This window comes from Monodelphis domestica, chromosome 6 (genome assembly GCF_027887165.1).
Source record: "Monodelphis domestica isolate mMonDom1 chromosome 6, mMonDom1.pri, whole genome shotgun sequence".
Taxonomy (NCBI): Eukaryota; Metazoa; Chordata; class Mammalia; order Didelphimorphia; family Didelphidae; genus Monodelphis; species Monodelphis domestica.
The window spans coordinates 58,479,639-58,494,543 of NC_077232.1; the positions used below are offsets into that span (position 1 = coordinate 58,479,639).

A 14,905-nucleotide genomic window follows, 5' to 3' on the forward strand; every position below is an offset into this window, starting at 1 on the left:
TAGATGCTAAATTGTCTGTGACATATCATTTTTGCTTTCAGAACTAATGTCTGAACACTGTAGTTCTATTTTAGTGAAATTATAACCTGTGAATAACTAAGCCAAAAGGGAAAGCACAGATTAAGTAGTGTACAATGGAAGTAAAGAGGAATCGAGAGCATGATAATCTTCATTCGTGAGTATGTGACAGTTACAAATTAGAAACTTATCTCAAGTCTTGTCACATAGGAATCTTCTTTTCAAATGACTTGTTTTTAAAAAAAAAGCAGTATTTTATAGAACAAAGGAAACATTTATTTTAAAAATATTTAACTGTCTAATACATTACACTTTAACCCATATTTATAGTAAAGGATTCTTACAAGAAAGAATAAACGGCTTTATGATACAATTAGTATAAGAAATGTCCACATGGGGGACCTCTTTGTAGTGTAAAAACACCATACATCTGAAATGACTGTTTGCATATAAAAGCTACCAAGGATGCTTCTGTGCACAATGATTTAAAAATTCAACACGAACAGAATCCAAAATATACAATTAATGCAAGCTATTCACAGCTAGCTCAATAATCAATGATGCAGAAACACTGTAGCGGTTTTAGTTCCACTTTGTCTTAAGTTACACATAGTAGGATTGACTTGTATCAATGGCTTTGAGATGGCTTTTATGAAGTTCGTACATAAAAGCTATTATCTCTTTATCCAAGAAGTTTCACAGACAGTCAAACTCCACCAATAATGCACTTTGATACTGCAGATGTTGCTGAAACAACTGTACAGTAATGTTTAAAGTGGCCAAGGTAAGTCACTGAAGTCCACGGGGCCACCAAGACCAGCATCTGCTTCTAAGAGACTCATGATGACTGCCATGGCTGCTTCGTCATTGCTGGGGCTGCTGGAACCTTGGTCGTTATCAATCATGTCTATACCGACATGGGGGTTCTCACCTGAACAAGAAAAGAAATTTATTAGTGGTCAAAATGACCTCCTGTGGTTTTAATTCATTTTTGTTGAATTTCCTACATTAAATTTTTGCTATGCTGAACCCACTGTTGTAGGCAAATTCTTTCTATTTAGTGCAGAAGTGGGGGGACCTTCTCTCTCTCAAGATTTTAGGAGAAAGATAAAATTAAAATCTTAGATTCAAGAGAACAACCAAATTCCAGAAACTTTTAAAATAAGATTCAGTTTTGTATTAATCCAAGAGATGGGGGAAGGAACTATTGGAGAGTAGAAAGAAAAAATGGGAATCAGAAGCTGTGATTCATAAAAGGAAAGGCAGTCCAGAGGAGAAAAGAAACTAATAGGTTCTTTTTTGAAACAAATGTTAAATGACTGCACATTGTTTATAATAAGAGTGCATGAGTGCCACTGCGCGCACCCGCACCCCCCCCCTCCCCATTTCAGTCCAGATTAGTTCATACTGGTCTAATTTAGTGCTAAAATTAGGGGGATCAGGGAAAGAAAGCTGATTATGTAAAAATGGATACTACTTAAAAAAACTGTTGCTGTATTTGCCAGGTTTATTGAAGAGTTTTATATCAGTACTACTTACCAAGAATAGAAGAACTGTCGGAATATGGATAGCCAGGGTTGTCTTGGATCTGCCCTGGTAGAAGGCCAGCAGAAGGAATGTCTGGAGTTCCTCCATTTAAAATCTATCAAACAGGGAAAAAGGATAGGCATTCTTATTATTTAAGCCTAAAACTCACCAAGCAGAATGCTCATTGAGAAAAAGCCAGGAGGCCATCTGAAATAGCCATAACTTGGAATCCAGATTGCTCATGGTAAGTTTGAAATGAATTGTTGCCAAAGTTAGTAGGGAGAAAACTTCACCCCAAAAATTGTTCTCTGATCATTTGGTTCAGGCCTGTGCTAAAGAATTCTCCTGGGAGTATTCACAATACCTTGGAACATGATGCTCAGTCCCCAGACGAACTGCTAAATGGCCACTCTGGTGACCTTTGAATGTGGGTAAAGCATTTTTTAAGGTTGATTATCAACTTTGTCTTATAGAGTGACACAACTACTCCAACATCTCCAAGCCAGTCAAACAGGTAGAGTAGAACCTGAAGGGTGATTCTTCCGCATTGGAGTTCAGACCTAGAATCATCCAGTGAGCTCACCTTTATCAAGAGCAGGCACTGTGCTAGTGATAGGGGGCACAATGAGGGATGAGAGGCCTCTTTGGGAGATGGACGCTTTAAAAATGCTCCCCGAGGAGGAGGATACTGTTCTATGCCTCGGGGGAGAAGTCCCTTGGGGTTTTCTTTGAGCCTTCACACTGCCCCTTTTTCAAAATAATTAAGAATTGTCCGTGTACCTATTCCACTTGCACCCCTCTCACTGTAAGGAGTGACCCCTTTCTGTGTCGCTCCTATTACTCTGCAGCATTCTGCTGATTATTTTGTGCCCGTTCTCTCTTCTTGGATAGATGTACCCCAGGAAGGCAGGACTCTTATTTCACCTTTGTCCCCCAGAGCCTCACATAGTGGATCTGAGCTTAGCACCGGGGTGTTCCTCCAGTGGAACGGAAAGAATCTATGCAGGGGATTCTCCTCCTATTGTTCTTGTCCACATCCATGTTCATGACCGTCTGCCAAAGCTGGACACTTAAGCAGCTGTCAAATTGAATTCTGTCTCTCCCTTGGTGTCCTAAACTGAACAGAGCTTATGAAGACTTCTGTTTCTGGCACCAGGATCCACTTTGTCCCCCTTATATGAAATGGGATGGGGGGGATAGGGGAGGTAACCTTTGATCCTTCCTCCCAAACCTCATCAAATAAAGGAAGAAGAGATGGAGAGGACTTTGTTTATCTTCTTATCCCTCCTCTCTTCCCACTACTGACTACAGTGGATTCCTAATATGCCTTCCTGCCTCAGCTCTCTTCCCTCTTCCAGTTGGCCTATCACGCCTCTCCCATTTGCTCCCTTGATGCCTACCAAGCTGGCAGTCCCTTGCCTTTTCCCCAGTCTTATCTTTGCCCTCCAAGCAGGGGCCACACTATAGGTCACTGAGTAAACCGAGTTTGTTGTGGTTGTAACTGGATCTGAAGTAGAACTGGCTAATGTTTTCTGGACCAACCATGAAAGTGGCAGCAGAGGCGAGTGACTTCAGAACAGGGTATAAGGACAACTAATAATATGAAGAAATCTTGTCTTCCTGGGGCACATGTCAAGAGAGGAACAGTTAAAATGGATGAATGTCCCCCATTTCTGATGATTCATATGTGTAAAAGTGAAGCTTTCTGGATTTCTGAGGTGGCAATGCTGCTAAAGGTTACAAAGGCTTGCATAAAAACTGAAGGCCTTGTGCAGGCAGCCCTGATATCTTTCTTACTGCTATATACTCAAGGAAGGGCTTCAGATAAGAACAAGTGATTCAAGAAATGAGGTTGAAAAAATGGAATTTGGATTTCTAACCCATTAAAATAACAGTATTAACAGACCCCTACACGTGGAGCACACATCAATGGCTGCTGGGAATGCATTTGTTACAACATCTTGCAAATCTAATCAAAAGAGCTTCAAAATGGAAGATAGAAATGGATGAAAACTGCTAAGCCACAAGAAATGTAATGGAGGCACACAACAGCTTCTTTTTTAAGGGAAATGTTTATTTTTAATAGATTTTAATTCATCTGATGAAATGTTTCATGAAAACATGGTTTAATTGTTGCGGTCTGCTATTTTAAAAAATATTTTCAGTTCATTCTCTGGAGTTTACATTCATGATTTATTCCTTTAAGTATAAAATCTATAGCTGTGTATGATGTTCTCTTGGTTCTACTCATTTTGCTCTTCATTATCCCATGTAGTTCTTTCCAAGTTTAAAAAAAGTGAGCCTGCACATTGTTTCTTATGGTGCAGTAGCATTGCATCACAGTCACATACCACAATATGTTTCGCCATTTCCTAATTGATGGGCATCTCCTCAATTTCTAGTCCTTTGCTACCATGAGAGCTGCTATAAATATTTGGGGACATACATTCCTTTCATTTTTCCCTGACCTCCTTGGGAAACAGACCCAGCAATACGCAAATTTATAACTCCTGGGTATCAGTTCACAGCTCCAACAGTATCTTCATGTCCCCATTCTTCCATATCCCTTCCAACATTTGTCATTTTGGCCAATCTCTGGTAGCTATTAGATATCTCAAAAATTGTTTTGGCCTGCACTTCTCTAGTAGTGATTTATAGATTTTTTTTTTCATATCCTTATATATGGCTTTGATTTCTTTGTCTGAAAATTATCTGTCCATCTCTTTTGCCCATTTATCAGTTTGGGCACAGAGTTTCGCAGGAGGCAAAATTTAAAAAAGACCAGTTGTAAAACCATGGCTTCTAGTGTTTGTAAACAAATTCACCAAATATAAGCGATAGGCAAGATGTAAACAGAGAATTAGACCTCACAGTATCCCTGAGACCGAGTAGGGCAGGACTGCTATAAAGGTACAGAAAGGCGTTCATTCAAGACCAACAATAAAGTGACAGTGATGGGAGAAGGAGAAGCTGTACTGTAAGATACACTTGTGTAAGGACATCTCAGAACCAGAGAACCAGAGCATGGCAGAGAATACCTGGGGAAGATCAGTGGAGAGACGAACACCAAGGTATTTGTCTTTGTATAGGACAGATCCCCTGCACAGAAAGAAGACGTGTATGAGGAGTTTGAAGACAGAGCACAAGCCTGATGAAGAGGCAGAAGAGTGCCCATCTCCTGGAACAGTCTTTGCCAGAAGCAGAGCTGCTAATAACACCTTGACTGGCTTAATGATGTCATCCTTTAAAAGAAAAGGGAACTGCAGCCTTAGGAGGAAGTTTGTGATAGGAAAGCCAGACGTAATGAGATGTGCACGCTGTATGTTAAAAGGGCACATTTAAAATGGCATGGAGAAAGAGTAGGTAGGATCCTCTCGAATAAAACTGTATGAAGAAATTCAGCCCGGAAGGGATAAAAAAAGTCTTCAAGAATGAAATTCTAAAAACATAAAGGGAAACAATAAATGAAGAAAACTGGGATTTGTCTGAAGAGACTGATGTACATACAATGTATTCACTAACACGATTTTTTGGTTTTTGTTTGTAACAGCCAGGCAGTTTGGGTTAAGTGACTTAGCTGCTCCAGGGTTACATGCACAGTTAGGAAATGTCCGAGGTTCACACTCAGTCCATTGAGCTACCTAGCTGCCCCCACAGCTTATCTTTTTTACAGGAAGTTTATAGAAGGGCTTCCATCAACGAGGTGGTATTTTTTTTTACCCCAAATGGCAAAGGCTATAGTCAGAGAGATGTTAAAAGTTCAGAATGTATCGAGGCTTGTAGAGAATAAAAGGTGGAGTTGCGTTTGGTTTTGTAAAGCTCTATGGGGAGAAAGGGGAAGACTGCAGAAGGAATCCCACTGAAGAAAAGAGAAGGCAAGATTTGCACCATGCTTATTTTGGCTCCATTTTCTCTGGAAAGAACAATTTTTTGGCTGAAAAGGACAGAACAAACATAGGCTAATAGGGAGTTGATAGCCGCGATAAATAAGGAAGAGAACACCTGATTGTCTGATGAATTCAAGCTACCCTGGTCAAGATGAACTAACCACAACCTTGGATATTGCTCTGATCAGATAAAAATACATTCAGTTTTGGATTTATGTGGAAAACATCCAGAGGAAGATGGCTGGAATGATCAAGGACCCTGAGTCTACACCATAGGAAAGCATGGTGAAGGACATGGTCTATTCTGGAGCCTCCGCAGGGCAGAGGAAGGAGAGCTGTCAGGTTGGAAAGATGAGGCTTGTCCTGCTTGGCCCCAGCACCCAGTGTTGGGAAGGGCAGATCTAAGTTGCCAAGAGGCATTCAGATGCTCAGAAATCAAATGGCCTTCCCTGAGAGGTGGCGGGTCCTCCCTTTTTGGGGGGTGCAGATGGCCACTTGCCAGGTGGGGTACATGTAGAAGGGGGTTTTCCGAGCTAGTCAGAGGACTTGGAGGCCTCTGAAGTTCCCTCTCATAGCACTGATGTTCCGTTCTCTCTGGGGTCTCTTATCTAAGTAAATGCGAGCTGCATCTGTCCTAGAAAAGGGTCGTGGATTCATTTGGGATGAGAGTGCTCCAGCCCATGTCAGTAGAAATCTGGCACACGGCTTGTGCTGTGGGTTGCCAACTCCCCCGGACACTCCAGAAGTGCTAGTTTTACTGAGTCAACCTTGACCTGTTTTTGAACCCTTTTCTTGGACAAATATGCAAACATGAAAGATGAATGGCTATATACTCAGAAAACGATTACAAAGCAGGGGAAGATAGCCGTACAGCTAGCATGTGGCTTCTAAGCTGGCAGCCCTGGAGATGGTGGAGGAATGGGGTCTGTTAAATCTGGTGTAGAGAGAACTTGGGGGTGAAGGGAGGAAGGAGGCGGAGGGCGTTTAGTTGTCTTTAAGCTAGAAATAGAATGATGTCACTCATCCAAAATCAGGAAACAAGCATTCTAAATAGAAAATTAGGTCTCTACAGCACCACAGGGTTAGGCATGCATATACCATCACGAACATGCACAGTGCCTATGACCATTTCCGTACACAGGTACATCCCCGTCTATGGCTGGGACGATGTCTGCACAGACACGTGGGATCTTCCAATGCTAATTAAAGTAACTAGTTCTTCCCTCAGAAAGCTGCTCTTGGGACCTCGGTCTCATCCTAATGCTTCCATTCTTTCTCAGGTGTGGGGAGGGGGCGGACCCCACTGGGCAGAAGCATCCCCAAGTCTTACCTTCTTGCCTCCTGGGGAAGACGCATCTGGGGGAGGCGTGCTTGTGATGTTCAGTGGGCTGGAACCACAGCTAGACGGTGATGACCCCCGTATCCTGTTGCAGGAAGTCATAATGTGGAGTGAGCAAAAGATGAGATGACTGAGGAAACAAAGGTTTGATCTTCGAAGCATATGATTTATTAAGCCACGCATGCAACTGCCTAACAAATGGCCCAGGCCCCTTCCTCGGTTTAGGGCTGTACCCTCAGTAAAGGGTTAAAAAACAATCAAATGAGACCAATGAAAAGGAGATGATACATTAGGTAACTGATTTCTAGCCGGATGAGAGATCAGGGACTTTCCAAGTTGAGTGAATAGTTACAGGAATCTGTGAATTCAGGAAAAGGGAAATCCCACTCAGTACAGCCAAAGGAGCATGGAAACCGATCTGTCAGGATGGGGCTAGTTTTCAGATCAGACATGACGGGTTGCTTGATGTGGACAACGTTGAGAAAACTCGCATTAGTCTTAGGATCTGCCCATGTTTCTGGTTAACCTGACCTAGGCTCTTGGTGAAGGATCTCTGAACGGCTGGACCAAGCGGTCCAGTTTCCCAGCCACGCAGAGTTGGGTCCAAACAATGCAATTAGGTTTTCTCCCTATTCCCACGACTGAATAAGCTTTTCTCAGAAGCTAGAATTTGGCAGGTGAATAGAAAGCTTCAGAATTAAGTCACAAGATGGTGTCGATGTGGTTCTCTCAGTTCCCACAATTAGCCACTTGCTATCCTAATCCCCTCCACAAGTGTTTGTCAAGTGGGAGCTGGGAAGGGAGGAGAAAAGGGATACGAGCCTTGGTTAGAGAAGGCTTTCTCCCCTGGTAAGACAGAAGTTTCAAGATAACCAGCACGAGCACAGATAGTCGGTTGGTTTCGTTCTACTACTGTGCACTGGGCTGGAGAATCTATTTTAAGGTATTTCCCCAAACCATTTCCTTAACCAAAGCCAAAGAAGTAATTCACCAAATTCAGTCATTTTGCTTATTGTCTCAAGTAAAGCTACCCTATCCATTCAGGCTTGACCCCCAGGGGATGGGGTAGGTGTGTGTGTGTGTGGGGGCTTGAGGAGGCCTCTGTGAAAACTACTCAATTATGTGTATCAGCAAAGATCTGTCCTCCAGGTTCCATTTCAGGTTCACAGCGATTCTGATCTTGTGGCCCGGCCCCCGCCTTATATTACTTCAACTAGGACTGAGGAATGGGAGAAGTCTCAATGACTTTGCTTTTCGTATAACAAACCTTGGCCAGATAACCAGGGCCATCCTGGACTGTATCGGCTAAAGAGACAATGAAATGTGGATGGAAATTGAGTTGAGGCTTGAGGTATTGAATAGGATTGGATAGATAAAAACAAGGAAGGGCATGCTGGGACAGAGATGGCAGGTAGAGAGTGGAAAGAGTACTAGAGCTTGGGCATAGCCTGGGGAGTGCTTGGGGTCAGATTGGTGGTTGTCCATGTACTTCAGTAATGGACTTGGGCTTCAAGTTACTTTTTGGAGATGGTACCTCCTCTAGTTGCCTGTACAGTTTTTTCAGGGAATCCCGCTAAAACCTCATGGTGGATTTTTCTCAGCACACATTCTCTGTCCCTGGTGTTTATTGGAGGCCAGGCTACCATCTTGCCTCTCAGTGTTCCAGGGGCAGGCTTCTTACATTTAGACACCAACCTCTACCACACAAGGAAAATTTGACATTCCCCAAGTTCCTAAAGATTCCTTTCCCATGGAAGCAGAGATGAAATATCTAATGAGGCTAGTCCACTATGGTTTTTTTTAAGTTTAGGGAATCCCTTAGAAGGTGCTTTATGCAAAGAATTATATCATGTGCCCCTCTCAGTAAGTTTCTTCATGGCGGTCCCAGGTATTTTGGGTGATTTTCATGAATTCTGGATTCCAAGGTCTCTTCCCATTGAGGGATACAGTATGTTGTGAGGTGTTCCATCACGAGGACCACCCCTTATTTCCCTTAGTACATGTGACAGAGCAGTCCCCAAGCCAGGTGGAATGGGATCAGGCACACAGCTGAAAGAGCCCAAACACTAAAGCACATGCGAGGCATTCCAGATGATTCTAGGATGCTCAACTGTTGTCATTTTCTTAGGGACAGTCAGACACATACTGTATTGAGGGCCAATTTTGTCAACAGGTTCATTTAAAAAAAATTAATTTATTTAGTCAATTTAGAACATTATTCCTTGGTTACAATAATCACATTATTTCCCTCCCTCCCCTCCACCCTTCCCACAGCAATTTCACTGGGTATTACTTGTGTCCTTGATCAGAACCTATTTCCATTCAACAGGTTCATTTTAAAGGAAGCAAGTTATAGGCTGCCACACTTACCTATGTATCTCCATGATCTCTTCTGCAATCATTCGACCAATTTTCCCTGCGCCAGCTCTTGTTCCACCTGGAATTCCAGGAACAGTAGGATGGTTTCTCTTCTGTCCACCTATAACAAAGAAAGAGGGGAAGAAAACAATGGAACCGAGAGGAAGGGAAAAGGCAGAAAAGATCTTCACTTGGAATAACAATTCAACAAATTAAACTTGTTTAGTTCTATGACATTCTAAGCCAATATCTCTGAAGCCGTACTACAGTCTATTTTAGTTTGAGATTTCAAAGATCTACAGCTTCACTGGTGTGGCTGCATGTAACACTGGCATAGGTCATGGCCCATCTATGGCTGTAAAGAGTCTTCAAGGACTGTTGGAAGTGATGGAGGAATTCATCATCCTATGGTTCTGTTCTTTTTTCATGGTATAGAATAAAGAGTGTGAACTCGTGTATGTATGTGTACGTGTGAGAGTGTGTGATATTTCCAGGATCAATAGCTACAGTGAACTATTTAAAAAACAAACAACTTCTAGGATCCACAGGAAAATCTAGGTTTATTCTTTCTGTCTCTGTCTCTCTGTCTGTCTGTCTGTCTCTCCCTCTCCCCTACCACACTCCCTGCCTCCCTCCTTCCCATTACTATAGAAAATGTGATGTGAGGCCTGTCTCAATATCCCCAAAGAATATAATTACCTTCTCCAGGAGGCAGTATGCTATCCATGCTGTGGGGGGAAGCTGTGAGCTGTGGGAAAGTTGGGTCTCCGCTTTCTAATACGTTGGCTCTGTGAACATCCCAGCAAAAAAAGGTAAAGTGAGTCATGCTTGCTTAGAACCTTTTGTCTTTCACCTTAGCAAAATCACTAACCATAGCCTTCCAATATTTCACCTTTAAAAGGCAGAGAAAATAAAAAAAGGGGGTTACTGCTAGTCTGGATTTGATTCTCACCCACAAGTAGCCATGGAAGTATAAATGACAGGAACTTTGAACGGCACTGCGCATCACAGAATTTGTACTAGAGAAAAGAAATCCTGGGGACCATGTCCAAGATGTGCCCATATTTCAAAGGGTCCATAAAAATGATAAGTTTCCATAGTTTATATAATTTTATCAGGATGAGAAATTCAAGAATGAAAATCTGAAGACAGAGAGATGATTCTAATGACTGAGAAAAAGATGAGCTGTAGAAGAGACTGATAAGGAGACAAAGGAAGCTCTCACCAACTGGACCAGGACCAACCTGGATTTTAAAAACATACCCAAAGGGTGGATGTATGGGCTGATTATGCCAAGATGATGAAAACAAAAGCATGGCATCATCCTAAAAGGATGTCAGCCAAAGCTGATGGTGTTAAAAACAAAACCCAACAACAAAGACTTTTTAAATGATCTGACAAAAGAATGGTTTTAAAGAAGACAACTGCTCAACCCTTAGTTCGGTTCTGCTTTCTTCTTCCCAGGCCTGTAGAGAAGGCCCAGGAGGCAGGAAGGATCCTGAGCTGTTGAGAGTCTACTGAGCTGCCAGGGCCTGGATGACACCTGCCGGTGCTGTGAAAGGTCCTGGGGGCCGGCAGAGGGGCCGCAGCACTACGGAAGCAGAAACTAGGGGAATGAGTTTTTCCCGACAAAATAGAAAGCATTATCAAGGGGCTAATTACGGACCCTCTGGAAGGGGTTGCCGTGATGAGACAAGGTCCTGCCAGACAACTTGGGTGGAGCCAAGGCCATGCTCTAGAGTTTTACTAGGCCTGCAGACAGGGTGCAGCTACGGGTTTTGCAAGAAATGGCCAAGCGTCGTGTCATCAGAACTGGTTGAACAGCCGGGTACAAAGTGGTCTCTGGCGGAGCTCCTAGGGGTCCGCTCCGATGGTTTTATCAGTGATCAGTGAAAGGCGCAGATGGCACGCTCAGGAGATTCGCAGAGCAGCAAACAAGTTGGACGGAGGCAGGTTCTGAAAAGTTGATGTGCTGGGACGGGGAGCCGAGTCTGCTAAGGTGACCTGTAATATGGACCGGTGTCACGTCCTACCCTGAAGAGCAAGAGGCCCATTTCAAAAGCGTGAGATGCAGAAGAAGAGCGCGAGGTCACAGATGGAGTCGATTGGCACATGCGGCTCCAAGGAAGTCTTGGCCCTCAGCCCTGCTCTAGTCTGGGCGCATGGCTGGAGCGCCATTGTTTCAGAAGGCCTCCGACCAGCTCGTCAGGGAGCTTTGGGGAAACAATCAGGAGGAGTGAGTAGTGAGATCAGGCCTCCCAGAGAGGAGAGGCTTGCTTAGAGGCCGGGCTGAGGGATCCGAGCTGGGGGTGCAAGAGAAAGAGCTCTAGAGAAATATTGGGGAGCCTTTCATGGTCTCTGTGGGTTCATCTATAAAGCGGGGGGAGAGGGGAGCAGATCAGAAAGCCCTGCTAGTCCTTGCTCTCAAGTGGGCCTGCCACTACAGGGTGGAACTAGGCATGGAGGGGTGGCAGCCTGCCCTGCCACAGCTCTCTGAGCCCAGGGCGAGGCATCACTCATCAGGAATGGGCCGGCGCCTCTCTAGTCCTTCCTAACGTTTGGTTCTATGACTGCCGTTTTGGCCTTCACAGGCCCAATTTCCTGGATGCTAGCTAATGTGGGTTCTGGGCTGCTCGGGGCTGTGCTGGGCACTGGCAGTGCTCCCTCTTGTCCTATCAGCAGGACGACTCAGAAAGGCACAGACTCACTATCCCATTTGCACCTCCCACTGAGCTCTACTGGTATGTCAATGATGAGGGCATCTGGGTGGCTCAGTGGATGGAGAGCCCAGAGATGGGAGGTCCTGGGTTCCAATCTGGCCTCAGACACTTCCCAGCTGTGTGACCCTGGGCAAGTCACTTGACCCCCATTGCCTAGCCCTTACCACTCTTCTGCCTTGGAACTGATACACAGAACTGATTCCAAGATGGAAGGTGAGGGTTTAAAAAAATGAGTCAATGATTAAAATCTTCAAGATGGTACTTCAGTATAGGCTGCACCTCCAGTGATCTTAGAAGCACACCGAAGTTGGCCAATATGAAGCCATCTTTGATAAAAACCACAGCTCTGTCCCGGGCTGTGACCTAAAAATCCTCTCTTGACGCTTTGGTTCATTCCCGCGGCCATCAGGCAGGCCGGGGTACAGGGCGAGAGGGAGCCCCGGCCAAGGCCTCTGTGTGGCTCTTACCCGCCCCAACAGCAGAGCCACGTCAAAGGCTAAACTTACGAGACGACGGTGTTGGTCGAGACGATGTACTCCACCTCCTTTGTCCAAGGGTTCATGAAACTGAACCAGCGACTCCTCAGCGTGATGAAAGATCCATCTTTGATTTTAAATTTGTAGCAGTTGGTGGTAATTTTTTCTCTTGTCTGTAAAACTGAAACCGTCAGGAGAATGTCAATGCTACGACTGCTTGACCTGGCACAGAGAAAAGGCCAGAAAGAGAGCCGGGCCCTTGTCATGGGGGGTTTTAGGTCATGGCAGCAGAAGCTTCGCTTTGGGGATGCTGCTGCCTTTCTATCCATGGGGATGAGGGGACAGCCCGGGGGGCTGGACCACAGACCTGTGAGGCTGGGCCTGGGACCCGGGACAGGCTGATTCCCGCCTTCTGAGGTTCCAAACGGGCCTGACTCAGGTGGCATCCAAGGACACCCTGGAGTTCTTTAAACCGAAGAAATGCTTTTTTCCCTTTTCCCTCCCCAGGATATGGCACTGGGCAGCTGACCCTATGAGCTGGGGGGTGGGTGGGGTGGGGGGCCTGGTTCTCAGCACGGGGCACAATCGCTGGGGTGCACCATAGGATAGGACGCTGGACCTGCAGGCAGCAAGATCCAAGTTCAAGTCTAGTTCCAGACCCTCTTCTAGCTGTGTGACCCTGAGCAAGTCACACACCTTTGTCTGCCTCAGTTTCCTTATCTATAAAATGGGGATATGACAACAGCTCCCTCCCAGCATTGTTGTGAGGTTCCAGTGGCACCCCATGAATGCGGGCACTGCAGAGAGGCGAGCACCTCTTAATGTTATTAATCTAAATCACTACACTTGCACTCTAAGCCTTTCCAGGCTGGTAGGACCTCCCAGAACCCACTGGCCCAGGGTTCAAGAACCCTTAGAGAAGGCCTCCGTGGAGCCCAGCATCCCCACAGGTCTTGGGTGAGTGCCTGTGCAGGGCAACATAGTCAACCATTCTTTGCCTTCGGATCCTGGCCCATGGCTGGAGCTTCCCAAAACAAACACCTCGGACTGCTTGGCACATGCTTATCCCGGGCTTGTGGGACCCCGATTTCCCCGCCGGAGATCTCACCTTGCCTGTGACATTCTGCAAGGTGCCCTATGTCGTCCTGGTGAAAGTATTCGTAACATGACGTGCCTAGAAGTTCTTGGGGTAAATAAGCCAGAATTGCTGTTGCCCTAAAAATGACATTTGGAAAAAGGCAAAGTGAGTCCAGAGGCTGAGGCGTCCCTCTGCCGGGCCTCGCTGTGCAAGAGCAGGCCCGAGAAAAGGGAATGAGAGCCCAGGCCAAGCGGCAGAAACGAGGGCCCCGCAGCAGACTGTCCCCAACTAGCTTCATACAGAAACATTTTCTTCAGCTCTGTGAAGTTAATCAAAGATTTTAAAAGCAAGTCTCTCTCAAAGGACACACGAACACAAGAGAAAAAGGCTTACAATAGTTTGAAGAGTGTTGCAGTAGGGTTCATGTGAGCTAGAATGTAGGACTTCATAAAGTCCAAAGATTCAGCAGGCCATTTGTAACACTGACCATCAATCATAGAAGTCATATCTAATACTTGTCTAGAGTGGTCAACACACAATGTGCAGGTGAACGCTTTCATAAGAATCAATAGGGTGAGAAAAAATGCTCGGTGGAAATTCAGGCATTCCAGAGACCAGGCTTGGCCTCTGACTAGCAAGATTAGGAAGGGGAGGGGCCAGGAGAGTTTAGACTTCAGAGAAAAGGGCCCGAGCGGGACGTCAGGGCCCTGGGTCTGTCCTTAACTTTCTGAAGGGCCCTGAGAAGGGCTTGAAGTGAATGACTCTTTGTGGGCCTCTCAAGCTCATGTTCAATTCAGAATGACATTTGTTAAGTACATATTATGGACTAGAAATGGGAGATACTGAGACTCACAAATAAGCTAGTTGCTGTCCTCCAAATGCTGCCATGACTACGAAGGGGAAAACCTCAGAAATAAACTACAAGGTGCAGAGTGATGGAGGCAGAGGCCAAGGCTCTCTGTTGCTGGGTTATGCTAGAAATCACGACGGAAGCCACACTGAACTGTAATCATCAAAATAAAAGTGCCTGCAAATGTTCATGAACGACACAGCAAATATCTAATGACCCCACTGATGATTATCATGGGCATAAATATTTTTTCCTAATTTTCTTCATGCCAAAAAAAAGTCAAATGGTTGCATCAGTTGTTTTAACAACTTCATGTTTCTGTCATCACTTTTACTTCAGAGTGACAAGGCGGCTCTTACCTTTGGTCCACAAAAACAAATTTCCCATCAATCGCATGGCGAGAAACATATTCTGTAGACTTCACCCTGATTTCCCCATTCAGTGGCTGTGGCACAACATGAGAATGTAACCGTCCAATGGCTACGAGGCAGCTGAGGTTACAGCCCTCATTATCTGGTTCATTGTCCTCATCCAGGCCCATTTTAGTGGGCGGCCAGCTTTTTAAATATCCTGTGCTGTGGATGGTACAGAAGCTTTTTCGGTCTGCTAGAGAACAAAGACCACAGTTGGTATCAGTATAGCCTTTGGGGCC

The 14,905-nt window shown here is 45.1% G+C and overlaps 1 protein-coding gene across 13 annotated transcripts in view; it reads right to left on the reverse strand.

Moving 5' to 3' along the window:
* Positions 1–271: 271 nt before the first annotated feature.
* BMAL1 (basic helix-loop-helix ARNT like 1) overlaps positions 272–14,905 on the reverse strand; it is a 111,760-nt gene continuing 97,126 nt past the window's right edge. For 11 of the 13 annotated variants that reach the window (XM_007497130.3, XM_007497129.3, XM_016423446.2 and 8 more), the window contains 8 exons: positions 14,613–14,859; positions 13,434–13,540; positions 12,356–12,506; positions 9,829–9,917; positions 9,142–9,250; positions 6,763–6,856; positions 1,558–1,660; positions 272–949 (listed from right to left, as the gene is read on the reverse strand). In XM_007497130.3, coding sequence (XP_007497192.1) covers positions 789–949; positions 1,558–1,660; positions 6,763–6,856; positions 9,142–9,250; positions 9,829–9,917; positions 12,356–12,506; positions 13,434–13,540; positions 14,613–14,859 — 1,061 coding nt within the window. In that variant the 3' untranslated portion in view covers positions 272–788. The remainder of the gene's footprint in view (positions 950–1,557; positions 1,661–6,762; positions 6,857–9,141; positions 9,251–9,828; positions 9,918–12,355; positions 12,507–13,433; positions 13,541–14,612; positions 14,860–14,905) is intronic. The other 2 variants (XM_007497126.3, XM_007497124.3) reach the window with 1 other exon arrangement.